Source organism: Dama dama, chromosome 1, assembly GCF_033118175.1.
Source record: "Dama dama isolate Ldn47 chromosome 1, ASM3311817v1, whole genome shotgun sequence".
Lineage (NCBI taxonomy): Eukaryota > Metazoa > Chordata > Mammalia > Artiodactyla > Cervidae > Dama > Dama dama.
This window is the reverse complement of record NC_083681.1, coordinates 45,045,894-45,059,393: the sequence shown is the minus strand read 5'-3', so window position 1 is coordinate 45,059,393 and position 13,500 is coordinate 45,045,894. Positions and strand designations below refer to the sequence as shown.

The window sequence follows — 13,500 nt, the reverse complement described above, 5'->3', positions numbered from 1 at the left end:
TCTATCATATATTATTTGTTCTTTGACTCAAAGTTTACTTTAAGTACATTTTTGGAAAAATATAATACAAAAGGTAAAAGCCATTATTTAAAGGAAGCTTTTGGGAACTTCTGCTGAAAACAATTTTAAAAATAAAGTAGACTCATGATTGCATGTAAATATGCTTTGATTCTTGAATATCTTTATTTGTAATCAATTTCCATATATGTATTATATTAATAGAAAATGAAATAATCAAATTTATAGCTTCTTTAATGTATTATTCCATCACAGGTTCATTTTTGTAGCAGCTACATTACCTGATGTATTCCCTGATGCATAGGAACCACACTGCAGAGACAGAGTTCATTTTATTGGGTTTAACAAATGATCCAGTCCTTCGATTCATCCTCTTCATAATCATCCTCTTTATCTACCTGGTGACCATATGTGGGAATCTCGGCACAAATCTTCTTATCAGAATCTCATCTCAGCTCCATCATCCTATGTATTTTTTCCTGAGCCACTTAGCCATTGTTGATGTGGGCTATTCATCTTCTGTTACACCCAATATGCTTGCAAACTTCCTAGTGGAAAGAAATACCATCTCCTATCCTGGATGTGCCATCCAGCTGGGTTCAGCTGTTTTCTTTGGGTCAACTGAGTGCTTCCTTCTGGCTGCCATGGCATATGATCGCTTCATAGCAATCTGCAACCCACTGCTTTATTCCACCAAAATGTCCACACGAGTCTGTATTCAGTTACTCATAATGTCTTACACTGGTGGTTTTCTCAATGCTTGCTCTTTTACTATTTGCTTCTATTCTTTACACTTCTGTGGACCAAATCAAGTCAATCATTTTTTCTGTGATTTTGCTCCTTTGGTTGAACTCTCCTGTTCTGACATCAGTATCCCTGCAGTTGTCCCCTCATTTACGGCTGGCTCCATCATTGTGGTTACAGTGTCTGTCATAGTTGTATCCTACACCTACATCCTCATCACCATTCTCAGGATGCACTCCACCAAGGGGCGCCACAAGGCCTTCTCCACCTGCACGTCCCACCTCACAGCAGTCACTCTGTTCTATGGGACCATCACATTCATTTACATGATGCCCAAGTCCAGCTACTCAACTGACCAGAACAAGGTGGTGTCTGTATTCTACATAGTGGTGATCCCCATGTTGAATCCCCTCATCTACAGCCTCAGGAACAATGAGATTAAGGGGGGTCTAAGAGAGCTTGGCAGAAAAATACTTTCTTAGTGAAGCCTGTTATTTTATAGGATTTGATATGATAATATGCCATGAAAATAATAAGAAGAGGAAATTGAGTGTCTGTGGTTTAAATATGTCCATTCCATGTCATTAGCCAGGGAGCAGTTTTTTAGTAAAGGTAGGGAATAAATTTTCAGATATCTAATTTTAAGTCAGAGACCTATAGTGAGTTACCTTTAGTGAAATAAAATTAAATTTTAATTACAAAAAACACATCATTGAATCTATAGATTGCTTTGGGTAGAATAGCCATTTTGACAATATTGATTCTTCCAATCCATGAACACGGTATGTTTCTCCATCTGTTTGTGTCCTCTTTGATTTCTTTCATCAGTGTTTTATAGTTTTCTATGTATAGGTCTTTTGTTTCTTTAGGTAGATATACTCCTAAGTATTTTATTCTTTTTGTTGCAATGGTGAATGGTATTGTTTCCTTAATTTCTCTTTCTGATTTTTCATTGTTAGTATATCGGAATGCAAGGGATTTCTGTGTGTTAATTTTATATCCTGCAACTTTACTATATTCATTGATTAGCTCTAGTAATTTTCTGGTAGAGTCTTTAGGGTTTTCTATGTAGAGGATCATGTCATCTGCAAACAGTGAGAGTTTCACTTCTTCTTTTCCTATCTGGATTCCTTTTACTTCTTTTTCTGCTCTGATTGCTGTGGCCAGAACTTCCAACACTATGTTGAATAGTAGTGGTGAGAGTGGGCACCCTTGTCTTGTTCCTGACTTCAGGGGAAATGCTTTCAACTTTTCACCATTGAGGGTGATGCTTGCTGTGGGTTTGTCATATATAGCTTTTATTATGTTGAGGTATGTTCCTTCTATTCCTGCTTTTTGGAGAGTTTCAATGCATCGCTATCAAGCTACCAACAGTATTTTTCACAGAACTATACCAAAGAATTTCACAATTTGTATGGAAATACAAAAAATCTCGAATAGCCAAAGTAATCTTGAGAAAGAAGAATGGAACTGGAGGAATCAACCTGCCTGACTTCAGACTCTACTACAAAGCCACAGTCATCAAGACAGTATGGTACTGGCACAAAGACAGAAATATAGATCAATGGAACAGAATAGAAAGCCCAGAGATAAATCCATGAACCTATGGACACCTTATCTTTGACAAAGGAGGCAAGGATATACAATGGAAAAAAGACAACCTCTTTAACAAGTGGTGCTGGGAAAACTGGTCAACCACTTGTAAAAGAATGAAACTAGAACACTTGCTAACACCATACACAAAAATAAACTCAAAATGGATTAAAGATCTAAATGTAAGACCAGAAACTATAAAACTCCTAGAGGAGAACATAGGCAAAACACTCTCCGACATAAATCACAGCAAATCCTCTATGACCCACCCCCCAGAATATTGGAAATAAAAGCAAAACTAAACAAATGGGACCTAATGAAACTTAAAAGCTTTTGCACTACAAAGGAAACTATAAGTAAGGTGAAAAGACAGCCCTCAGATTGGGAGAAAATAATAGCAAATGAAGAAACAGACAAAGGATTAATCTCAAAAATATACAAGCAACTCCTGAAGCTCAATTCCAGAAAAATAAATGACCCAATCAAAAACTGGGCCAAAGAACTAAACAGACATTTCTCCAAAGAAGACATATAGATGGCTAACAAACACATGAAAAGATGCTCAACATAACTCATTATTAGAGAAATGCAAATCAAAACCACAATGAGGTACCATTACACGCCAGTCAGGATGGCTGCTATCCAAAAGTCTACAAGCAATAAATGCTGGAGAGGGTGTGGAGAAAAGGGAACCCTCTTACACTGTTGGTGGGAATGCAAACTAATATAGCCACTATGGAAAACAGTGTGGAGATTTCTTTAAAAACTGGAAATAGAACTGCCATATGACCCAGCAATCCCACTTCTGGGCATATACACTGAGGAAACCAGATCTGAAAGAGACACGTGCACCCCAATGTTCATCGCAGCACTGTTTATAATAGCCAGGACATGGAAGCAACCTAGATGCCTATCAGCAGACGAATGGATAAGGAAGCTGTGGTACATATACACCATGGAATATTACTCAGCCGTTAAAAAGAATTCATTTGAATCAGTCCTAATGAGATGGATGAAACTGGAGCCCCTTATACAGAGTGAAGTAAGCCAGAAAGATAAAGACCATTACAGTATACTAACACATATATATGGAATTTAGAAAGATGGAAACGATAACCCTATATGCAAAACAGAAAAAGAGACACAGAAATACAGAACAGACTTTTGAACTCTGTGGGAGAAGGTGAGGGTGGGATGTTTTGAAAGAACAGCATGTATATTATCTATGGTGAAACAGATCATCAGCCCAGGCTGGATGCATGAGACAAGTGCTCGGGCCTGGTGCACTGGGAAGACCCAGAGGAATCGGGTGGAGAGGGAGGTGGGAGGGGGGATCGGGATGGGGAATACGTGTAAATCTATGGCTGATTCATATCAATGTATGACAAAACCCACTGAAATGTTGTGAAGTAATTAGCCTCCAACTAATAAAAATAAATAAATAAATAAAAAAGAAAGAAAGAAAACAGGAAAAAAAAAAACACATCAGTCCCATGAAAAAATACTTCATCTTCTGAAAATAGTTTTAAAATGTTATCCATATAATTTTTCCAAAGTTGTACCTCCAAACCTTTAAGCCTGTGTCCATTTGCAACTGCAGTTTATTCTGTAATGAGTGAGATCAGTATACTTTTGCCTGTGTACATTCTGAGAGGAAATGACAAAGTGGAGTCAGAAAGCTTTTGGAGATGTTCTCGTGGGAAGGTTATGTGATAAGGATGGACTTTATGGATGTATAAATTCTGGCCTATGTTCCTAGTCTCTGGCTCCAGTCACCATATAGAAGGTCCCCAAGGAAGGACATGAGAAGTCCCTGACTGACTTGTGAATTCAGTCAGGTTCAAAGATGACTTCTTTCTGGGAACAAGTAGGGTCTCTAAACTCTTCAAGGACTGAGTGGAACAAATTGTTGGAGTGACTTTTTCATTGCTAGGTTTACATCCTACTCAGTAAGCAGGAAGGAACTGGATTGTCTCTCCCTTGATTTTGTAACTGTCCCTTCAGTTCAGTTCAGTTCAGTTCAGTTCAATCAGTCGTGTCCGACTCTTTGTGACCCCATGAATCGCAGCACGCCAGGCCTCCCTGTCCATCGCCAACTCCCGGAGTTTACTCAAACTCATGCCCATCGAGTTGGTGATGCCATCCAGCCATCTCATCCTCTGTCGTCCCCTTCTCCTCCTGCCCCCAATCCCTCCCAGCATCAGGGTCTTTTCCAATGAGTCAACTCTTCGCATGAGGTGGCCAAAGTACTGGAGTTTCAGCTTCAGCATCAGTCCTTCCAATGGACACCCTCGGAAAGGTTTAATTGACCTCCATATGCTCTTGAATGAGCCTCTTGATGAAAGTGAAAGAGAGTGAAAAAGTTGGCTTAAAACTCAACATTCAAAAAACTAAGATCATGGCATCCGGTTCCATCACTTCATGGCAAATAGATGAGGAAACAATGCAAACAGTGAGAGACTTTATTTTGTTGGGCTCCAAAATCACTGCAGATGGTGACTGCACCACGAAATTAAAAGACGCTTGCTCCTTGGAAGAAAAGCTATGACAAACCTAGACAGGGTATTAAAAAGCAGAGACATTACTGACAAAGCTATGTTTGTTTGTTTTTCCCTAGTCAAAGCTATGGTTTTTCCAGTAGTCATGTATGGATGTGAGAGTTGGACCATAAAGAAACCTGAGCACCAAAGAACTGATGCTTTTGAATTGTGTTGGAGAAGACTCAAGAGTCCCTTGGACTGCAAGGAGACCAAACTAGTCAATTCTAAAGGAAATCAGTCCTTAATATTCATTGAAAGGACTCATGCTGAAGCTCCAATACTTTGGCCACCTGATGTGAAGAACTGACTCATTGGAAAAGACCCTGATGCTGGGAAAGATTGAAGGCAGGAGGAGAAGGGGATGGCAGAGGATGAGATGGTTGGATGGCATCACCGACCAATGGACATGAGTTTGAGCAAGCTCTAGGAGTTGGTGATGGATAGGGAAGCCTGGTGTGCTGCAGTCCATGGGGTCACAAAGAGTCAGACACAACTGAGCAACTGAACTGCACAGAACTGATATGCTGACAACAACTGCATTTGTTGATCTTTCCTGTCTCTTCTTTCATGTTTTAGACACAGATTCTATATATTTGCTAACAGACTCATGGGGCATTTGTCATCTCTTTCAGTTATTTATTCTTTCATACATTCAAAAATTATTCTGAATTATTCTTCTATTCTAGAGATAGTCATGGCCTATTGGAAATATAAGTGACAAGCATCTAATATATTTGCCCTAATAGAATGTATCTTATAGCATGAGAGACAATAAAACTAACAAGTTAGTGATTCAGACTATTTGAAGTCTGTGCTGTGAAGAAAGAAAAAGCAGACATAGTAAGGGAGCTTAACATGCCAGGGCACGAAGTGTCAGTGCAGATCTCATTGGGAAGATAACATCTGAGCAAGGTTGAGGACATTCACTGCCTGTTTTATAGTGTTACCTGTGTACATTTGTGCAAGTCTAATCATCCACTCACATGCATATAATTTACTTTGGGGGCTTCTGTTCCAATTATGGCAGGGTCAGTAATTTGAATCAATCCCATGATGAGCATAACCAAAACAAAGGATAGGGTGTTTAAGATATCTTAAATATCACAGTAGAAGTTACAGGATAAGAAGGAATTTCTTCCCCGGGAACTGTGAGAACCCAGAGAAGTAAACCTAACACTCACATATGCTTCAGTAGTTGAAGAGTTTGACAGGTCAGAAGGAAGTGCAAACCAATCCAGGTTTGCATTTAGTGATGTTTTGGGATGGGGGGAACATACATCAATGCCTAGGACAAAACCAGATGAGAATTATGATTACAACCTCCCATATATCCTCAGGATGAACAGAAATGCTCAGAGACCAGGTTTTACACAGATCTCTAAGATCTCTGGAGATCTAGAAAGCCTCAAGCCTTGAACTTGGATATAAGTGATCAAGGACAGGTGGTACCTCAGGGTGAATTGAATAAGCAAACAAACAATTTGAGCCTCAATTATTTCTACCAAACATTAAAATACAGTAACCAGTGCACATTGAAGCATAATGACCATCACAAAGGAAACAAGATACCAAACATATAGTAGGAGCCAGTGGAAACAGCCAACAATAGAAGCAGAACCATTAAGTGTTAAGACAAGAGAATTGATAGGCACATATTATATTATTATTTTATTTAAAAAGATAAAAGACTGTTTGAAAACATATAATCACAGAACTGAAAGTAATGACTTAGCATTATACAGAACAACCACATGGAACACTATAAGTGAAAAATTCACCATGCCAGCATATATGTACCTGGTGTTTCTCTCTGATGAGCATAATCCTCACAGGTGTTCACAGAAGATCCCAAGAGAGCCCTGGCAGAGGAGCCATCTTCCTTGAAAAGCCTCGTGATCATAATTAAGGCCATTATATCTCATAATGCTTCCAGATATAGTTTCAGGGTCCCTACATGCACTGGGTCAAGTTATCAGAATCACTCCACTCAGAGAAGCAAAAAAGCATAATGACTATGTTTCATTTATTGTCCTCCCAGTCCAGATGCATTTTACAATTAAAGAATCTTTTTAAAAAAAAAACATTGTTGCATGTATGGCATGCACAGATGGCACTGAATTTTTCTCTCAAGATTTATGTGGAAAACAGTATGGAGTTTCCTGAAAAACCTAAAAATAGAAATACAATATGATCTAGTAATTCCACTGCTAAGTATATATACAAGGAAAACAAAAATACTACTTTGAAAAGATACAGACACACCAATGTTCATAGAAGCATTATTTACAATAGCAAAGATATGGAAGCAACCTAAGTTCTCATGAAAAAATGAAAAAAGAAGATGTGGGATAGGTATACACATCAGAATATTACTCATCCATAAAAAGGAATGAAATTTTGCCACTTGCAGCAATGTAGATGGACAGAGAGAATATTATATTTAGTGAAATAAGTCAAACAGAGAAAGACCTATACTCTATGTTATCACTTATATGTGAAACAAATTAAGTGAAAGTATATAGCAAAACAGGAACACACAGATAGAGATAATGAACTGGTGGTTATCAGTGGGGAGAAGGGAGGGAGGAGTGGATAGAGAGGGGTATGGAAAAAGACACACACTATTATGTATAAAATGAATAAGCAATAATAATATAATGTACAGGCTTCCCTGGTGGCTCAGATGGTAAAGAATCTGCCTGCAATACAGAAGACCCAGGTTTGATCCCTGGCTCAGGAAGATCCCCTGGAAAGGGAATGGCTACCCACTCCAGTATTTTTGCCGGGAGAATTTCATGGACAGAGGAGCCTGGTGAGCTACCGTCCATGGGAGGGAGGAGTGGAGAGATAGGGGTATGGAATTAAGAGACACAAACTACTATGTATAAAATGAATAAGCATCAAGAATATATTGTACTGAACAGAGAAATATAGCCATTGTTTTGCAATAACTTTAACTGGAGTATGAGTTATAAAAATACTGAATGCCTCAAATGAATATAATACGCTAAATCAACTAAACTCTAATTAATAAATTAATTTTAAAAACTGAAAATCCCAAGTCCTCCCCATGACAAATGGAAAAGTGAAATGAGATCAAACCCACAAAGAGATATTATCTCACATCTGTTAGGGTGGCTGTCAAGAAGATAAGAGATAATAAGTGTTGTAGGAATATAGAGATAAGGAAATATTTGTACACTGTTGTGGCAATGTAAACCAGTTTAGCCACTATGGGCAAAAGTATGGCGATTTTTCAAAAAATCAATAATAGAACTACTATGTAATCCATTAATTCCACCTCTGGTTATACATATCTAAAGGAGAGAAAAACAGGACTTCAAAGAAATACCTACATTCCCATTCTTATTGCAATATTATTCTATAGTAGAAAAGATATGAAAACAAAGTGCCAGTCAACAGATGAATGGATAAAGAAGTTGTGATAAATCTATATACCACAATGGAGTATCATTCAGCCTTGAGAAAGAAAAAAATCCTGCCATTTGTAACAACATGAATACAACTTGAGGGCATTATGCTAAGTGAAATAAGTCAGACAGGAAAAGAACGAAACTATACAGACTATGGCACAGTGGTAAAGAATCCACTTGCCAATATAGTAGATGCAGAAAATGTGGGTCTGATCCCTGGGTGGGGAAGATCCTCTAGAGTAGGAAATGACAACCCTCTCTAATATCATACAGACTATGCTATCACTTATATGTGGAATCTAAAAAAGCCAAACTGATAAAAACAGACTAGAATGGTAATAACCAAAGACTAGGAAATAGGGTAACTGGAGATATGTTGTTCAAAGATACAGATTAAAACAGGTAGATAGTACTAAGTCCTGCAGAGCTAATGCACAGTACAATATTGATTGTTAACAATTCTGCACTACAAACTTCAAAGTTGCTAAGACTCTAGATCTTAGGTTTTCTCACCACAGAAAATAAATGATAATTATGTGAGGTGATAGAGGTTTTAGCTATGCTTGGGTAGAAATCACATTGCAATATGTAAATGCAGTAAATCAATGCATTGCACACCTAGAATATATGGCCTTATATGCCAATTATATTACAACAAAAATAAAGTAAATAATAAAATTGCAAAAAGACCTAAAAGATTTAAGGGAAGAAATAAGTCTTCATTTGCAAATGACCCTAGAAAAAATTTTAAATATTTAACAAAGCAGCAGTATTTAAAAGGTCAATATACAAAAATCAACAGTCTAGTAGGACTAAAAAAGTTAAAAATTAAGGTAAATTAAAATTTAAAATTAGTGTTGTTTACAATAACATCAAATATTAAGATGTCATTTCTCCCTTAAAATGATCTATAGATTCATTGCACAGGCAATAAAAATGTTAATTTCTTTGCAAAAATTGATAAACATTATAAAATTTAATTGGAAAAGAAATGGACTTGGAGTTGTCAAAGTATATTGGAAAAGGAAAACGAATTTGGATGCAAAGTAACAGCTTAGGCTTGATTACCTTGCTCAGGTCTTCTAGATCAGTAACAGTGCTCAAGTCTTTGGACTGATTGTGGCTTATAGTGTAGGTCAAGTGCATGGAGCACTCAAATCCATATGTCTCCAGAACAAACTATTGGATCTCTCTAACATTCAACATTCTCATCTGTAAACTGAAGTATTTATAATACCAGCATCATGAGATTGCTATGAAAATCAAATGCGAAGCATTGTGGGTTTGGACCCAGACTTTCTACAATCAAAGACTAGTCCCACAACTTCCTAGCTGCATGACTTGGGACATTCTACTCTGTACATGATTCATTTGTAAAATAAAAGTAGTAACTACTACTTCATATGATTTTTATGAGGAACAAACCAGCTAATATACATAATATGCTTAGAACAGGGTTGGCACATATAAAGTGCAAGTTATTATTGTTTGCTACAAAAATTAAAGGTGCAAAGACATCTACGGGTGTTAATAACAGTGATAAATATTGCTGTCATTGTTGTTGACTTCAAGGCATCTCCCATTTGGTGTACAAATATATAAAAGTGAGAGAAGAAGTATGACTTTAACTGAAACAATCAGTTAAGCTATATTTGGGAGGTCCTAAGTGTGATATTGGTAAACAAAAATTTTTATAGGTCACCTGAAATGTTAAGAATGGATCCTAAGAATATATTCTGGCCACTGCCTTTCTCAGGGCCTCCTTTACATCTCTGTTCCTCAGACTGTAGATGAGTGGGTTCAACATGGGGATCAACACTGTGTAGAACACAGACACCACTCTGTTCTGTTCAGTTGAGTAGCTGGATTTGGGCATCACATAAATGAAGGTAATCGTTCCATAGTAGAGAGTGACTGCGGTGAGGTGAGAGGTGCAGGTGGAGAAGGCCTTGTGTCTCCCTTCAGTGGAGCGCATCTTCAGGATGGTGTTGAGGATGCAGATGTAAGAGAGAGCTATGACAGACACTGTTAATGCAAGGATAGATCCAGAGGAGATGGAAGGGATAATTTCAATAGTGGAGACATCTGAGCAGGAAAGTTTCAACAGAGGGGAGAAATCACAGAAAAAGTGATCTATCTGATTTGGTCCACAGAAAGACAGAGTCAATAAACAACTACCAAATGTCCAAGCATTGACACACCCACCCACATAGGAAACTCCCACCAAGAGGACACAGACTCTGGGGGACATACGGGTGGAATAGAAAAGAGGCAAGCAGATGGCCACATAACGATCATAGGCCATGACAGCCAGCAGGAAGCAATCAGCTGACCCAAATATTACCATAGAACAGAGCTGGGCTTCACAGACAGCAACTGAGAGGGCTAGTCTATGTCTAAGAAATCCTATAATCATCACAGGTGTGACAGACGTAGAACAACCGATGTCAACAAAAGCCAAATGGCCAAGGAAAAGGTACATAGGGGAGTGAAGTTGGGAACAACTTGCTATTAAAATAATTATGGTGATATTGCCCACTAAAATGACAACAGATATGCCTAGAAATAGCACAAAGAAGATGACACAAAGTGTTAACCCCAAAAGGATGAACTTCGTCACGCTGGTGCGGTTTCCAACTTCCATGTCCTCTGGGAATTGTTCCTGTTGAGGGAAATGTGAATATTCATTTTTTTATGCACTCATTCTACACATTATCAGTTTTGTTTGCTTATTCCACAGACTCATTTACAGTGATTTCCTCTTCTGCACTGCCTGTAAATATAGTGCTTTACAGGATTTGTGTGTGTGTGTTTCCTCTTTGCATAAAAGGAGAAGGGTTCAACCTCACTTTCCAGGATCTCAATTATGTTCTCTTTTTTATTAATTATTTTAAAACACCTCTCCAACCTTGACTTCTACAAGGATCTCTCTCCCAAATTCCAGATCTATAGTTTCAGTTGTTCTTTAGAAGTCTCCAGTTGGAAATCCAATTAATACCTGAAACTCAGCCTCCTCCAAACCAAACTCATCCTTCCTTGGACCACTCTTCCTATGTTTTACGTCTGTAGAATGACACCATAATCTACCCAATCTTTCATTCTGTCTCTCTTTTTACCACATCTAATAAAATTCTATTGATTCTATCTACAATTTAGTCCCCAATTTTATTTACTCATCTTCACAATTTCACTGCTAGTCTCCCTACTTTAGTTGAGACCCTGAAATGTGAACAGTTGCCATTATTTATACTAGATTGTGACTTTTGTTGTTGTTTGCATGTTCAAATTTCACTATCCCCAGTATACACATTCTCCTCATCAACAGTGTGTGTTTTATCTCAGTATCACAAGTAACCAGTGCTTGGGAACAAAATGTCCTGAAGAAAGACTTGTTAAATAAATGGATGTATGATTAGTATAGTGAATGTGCTCTAGGACACCAGAGAAGAATAAAGTTTCCCTGTCCAGAGAAACCAGGTCTTGTGGATAAGGTCTTATAGAGATAACAGTGAAGATATTGCTTGTACACTGAAAGTCTGTAATAATGGTGTAAGCCAAGTAATGGCCTGTGTGTTTCTAAACAAAAATTATGTAACCATGTAGGTGAAAAAAACTTGAAAATTCAAAAGAAATGGAGCTTTCAAATATAGCTACTGTCACACAAGTCAATTATTATAAATTTGGTAATTTATTTCCAGGCATTTTCCCCTTTCAATGAATTTTAATTGAGCTTTTATAACATTGTAGATAAAAGTTTAATACTCCTATTTTTACTTGGCATTTCAATATAAAATCTGATCACATTATTATTCCTCAAACATAATTTTTGAGATGATAGTGCATTAAGTAACTAGACCTTAATTTAATTAATAATCCACTAAATTTGGACATTTAGCTGTTTGCAAATTTTTTACTATCAGAACTAGTAATCTTACAAATTAGATATAGAATTGGGAGGACAGCATTACAAACTATGATAAAATTTTAAAAATAATCCCATTCCTAGACATTTTTCTTAATCCATAATTCAAAGGAAATATACACTGTCTGTTAAGATAAGTGCATCCCCATGATTTGTAATAAACCAATGTCCTAAATTGTGTTCACTGTTTTGTTGAGTATTTGGCTGCATTTTCATTTAAGAGCTTAGTACCCTGTTCATGTTTTGCTGTTATATTGTGACAAAGGCTAAGTTCCTATGTCTTAAAGCAGTCCTGAGAAAGAGGAGTTAATGATAAATTAAAAGGGAAGATGGAGAAATACTGCAATCCAAGGCAATAGTTTCAGGGCATACTAAAGATTCAGTGAAAGTTGGAAAAGAAAGTTATATTTATCAGAATGGGAAATAGTATATATTTAAAGTATTACAAAATTTTAAAAGTTACTTGAAATTCACTTTAGTGATCTGAACATTTCATTTATGCACATCTTTTCTTCAGCAAAGTGTCAATCTCTTTTGGTAATTTCTAGTTTTATAAATTTTTTTGCTTTCATTTTCTTTTAATTTTTTAATACAATTAGCTAACTGTAGAAAGACTCACCTACAAATCCTTAATTCTAACTGTGCCTCACAATCCATTTTGATTTAATTTTGTAGCATTTGCCAGTAGTATTTACATATTTGTAATCATATTATATATTACATTTTATAGTTTACATTTTGGGGTTTCTCTGGTGGTTCAGTGGTCAAGAATCCACCTGCCAATGTAGGAGGCATGAGTTCAGTCCCTGAGTTGGGAAGATCCCTGGATAAGGAAATGGCAATCCACTTCAATAGTCTTGCCTGGGAAATCCCATGGTCAGAGGAGCCTGGTGGGTTTCAATCCATGGGGCTGAGAAAGAGTCAGACATGACCTACTGACTAAACAACAGCAATTTACATTTTTACTTAGCATTATCAATAATATATTTCTTGATTTCCCAACTACTATTCATAATTTAAATACTGGATATACTATATTTCAAACTGTTTAATATGGTATTCATGGAGCTTTATAACCTATTTCTAATCACTTTTCTAAATGTGTCTTTCTATGTATGTGTCTTGCTTTTAATAGTCATGCTAACATGACACTGAAATTTTCCACTATTTTTGGTTCTAATTTTCAAAGAAGGACAATTTTCTGTTAATGACATTATTTCAGATCTTAAGGTTTGGAATATTTGACACA

General features: G+C 36.9%; 2 protein-coding genes across 2 annotated transcripts; one reads left to right on the top strand and one right to left on the bottom strand.

Moving 5' to 3' along the window:
- Window positions 1–302: 302 nt before the first annotated feature.
- On the top strand, window positions 303–1,244 carry LOC133050087 (olfactory receptor 5P6-like). The gene has a single exon (XM_061134239.1). It carries the CDS (start codon window positions 303–305, stop codon window positions 1,242–1,244), a length of 942 nt encoding a protein of 313 aa, XP_060990222.1.
- An 8,808-nt stretch (window positions 1,245–10,052) lies between these two features.
- On the bottom strand, window positions 10,053–10,973 carry LOC133050013 (olfactory receptor 5P1-like). Its single transcript, XM_061134146.1, has one exon. The coding sequence runs from the start codon at window positions 10,971–10,973 to the stop codon at window positions 10,053–10,055; it is 921 nt and encodes a 306-aa protein (XP_060990129.1).
- Between the last annotated feature and the right edge of the window lie 2,527 nt (window positions 10,974–13,500).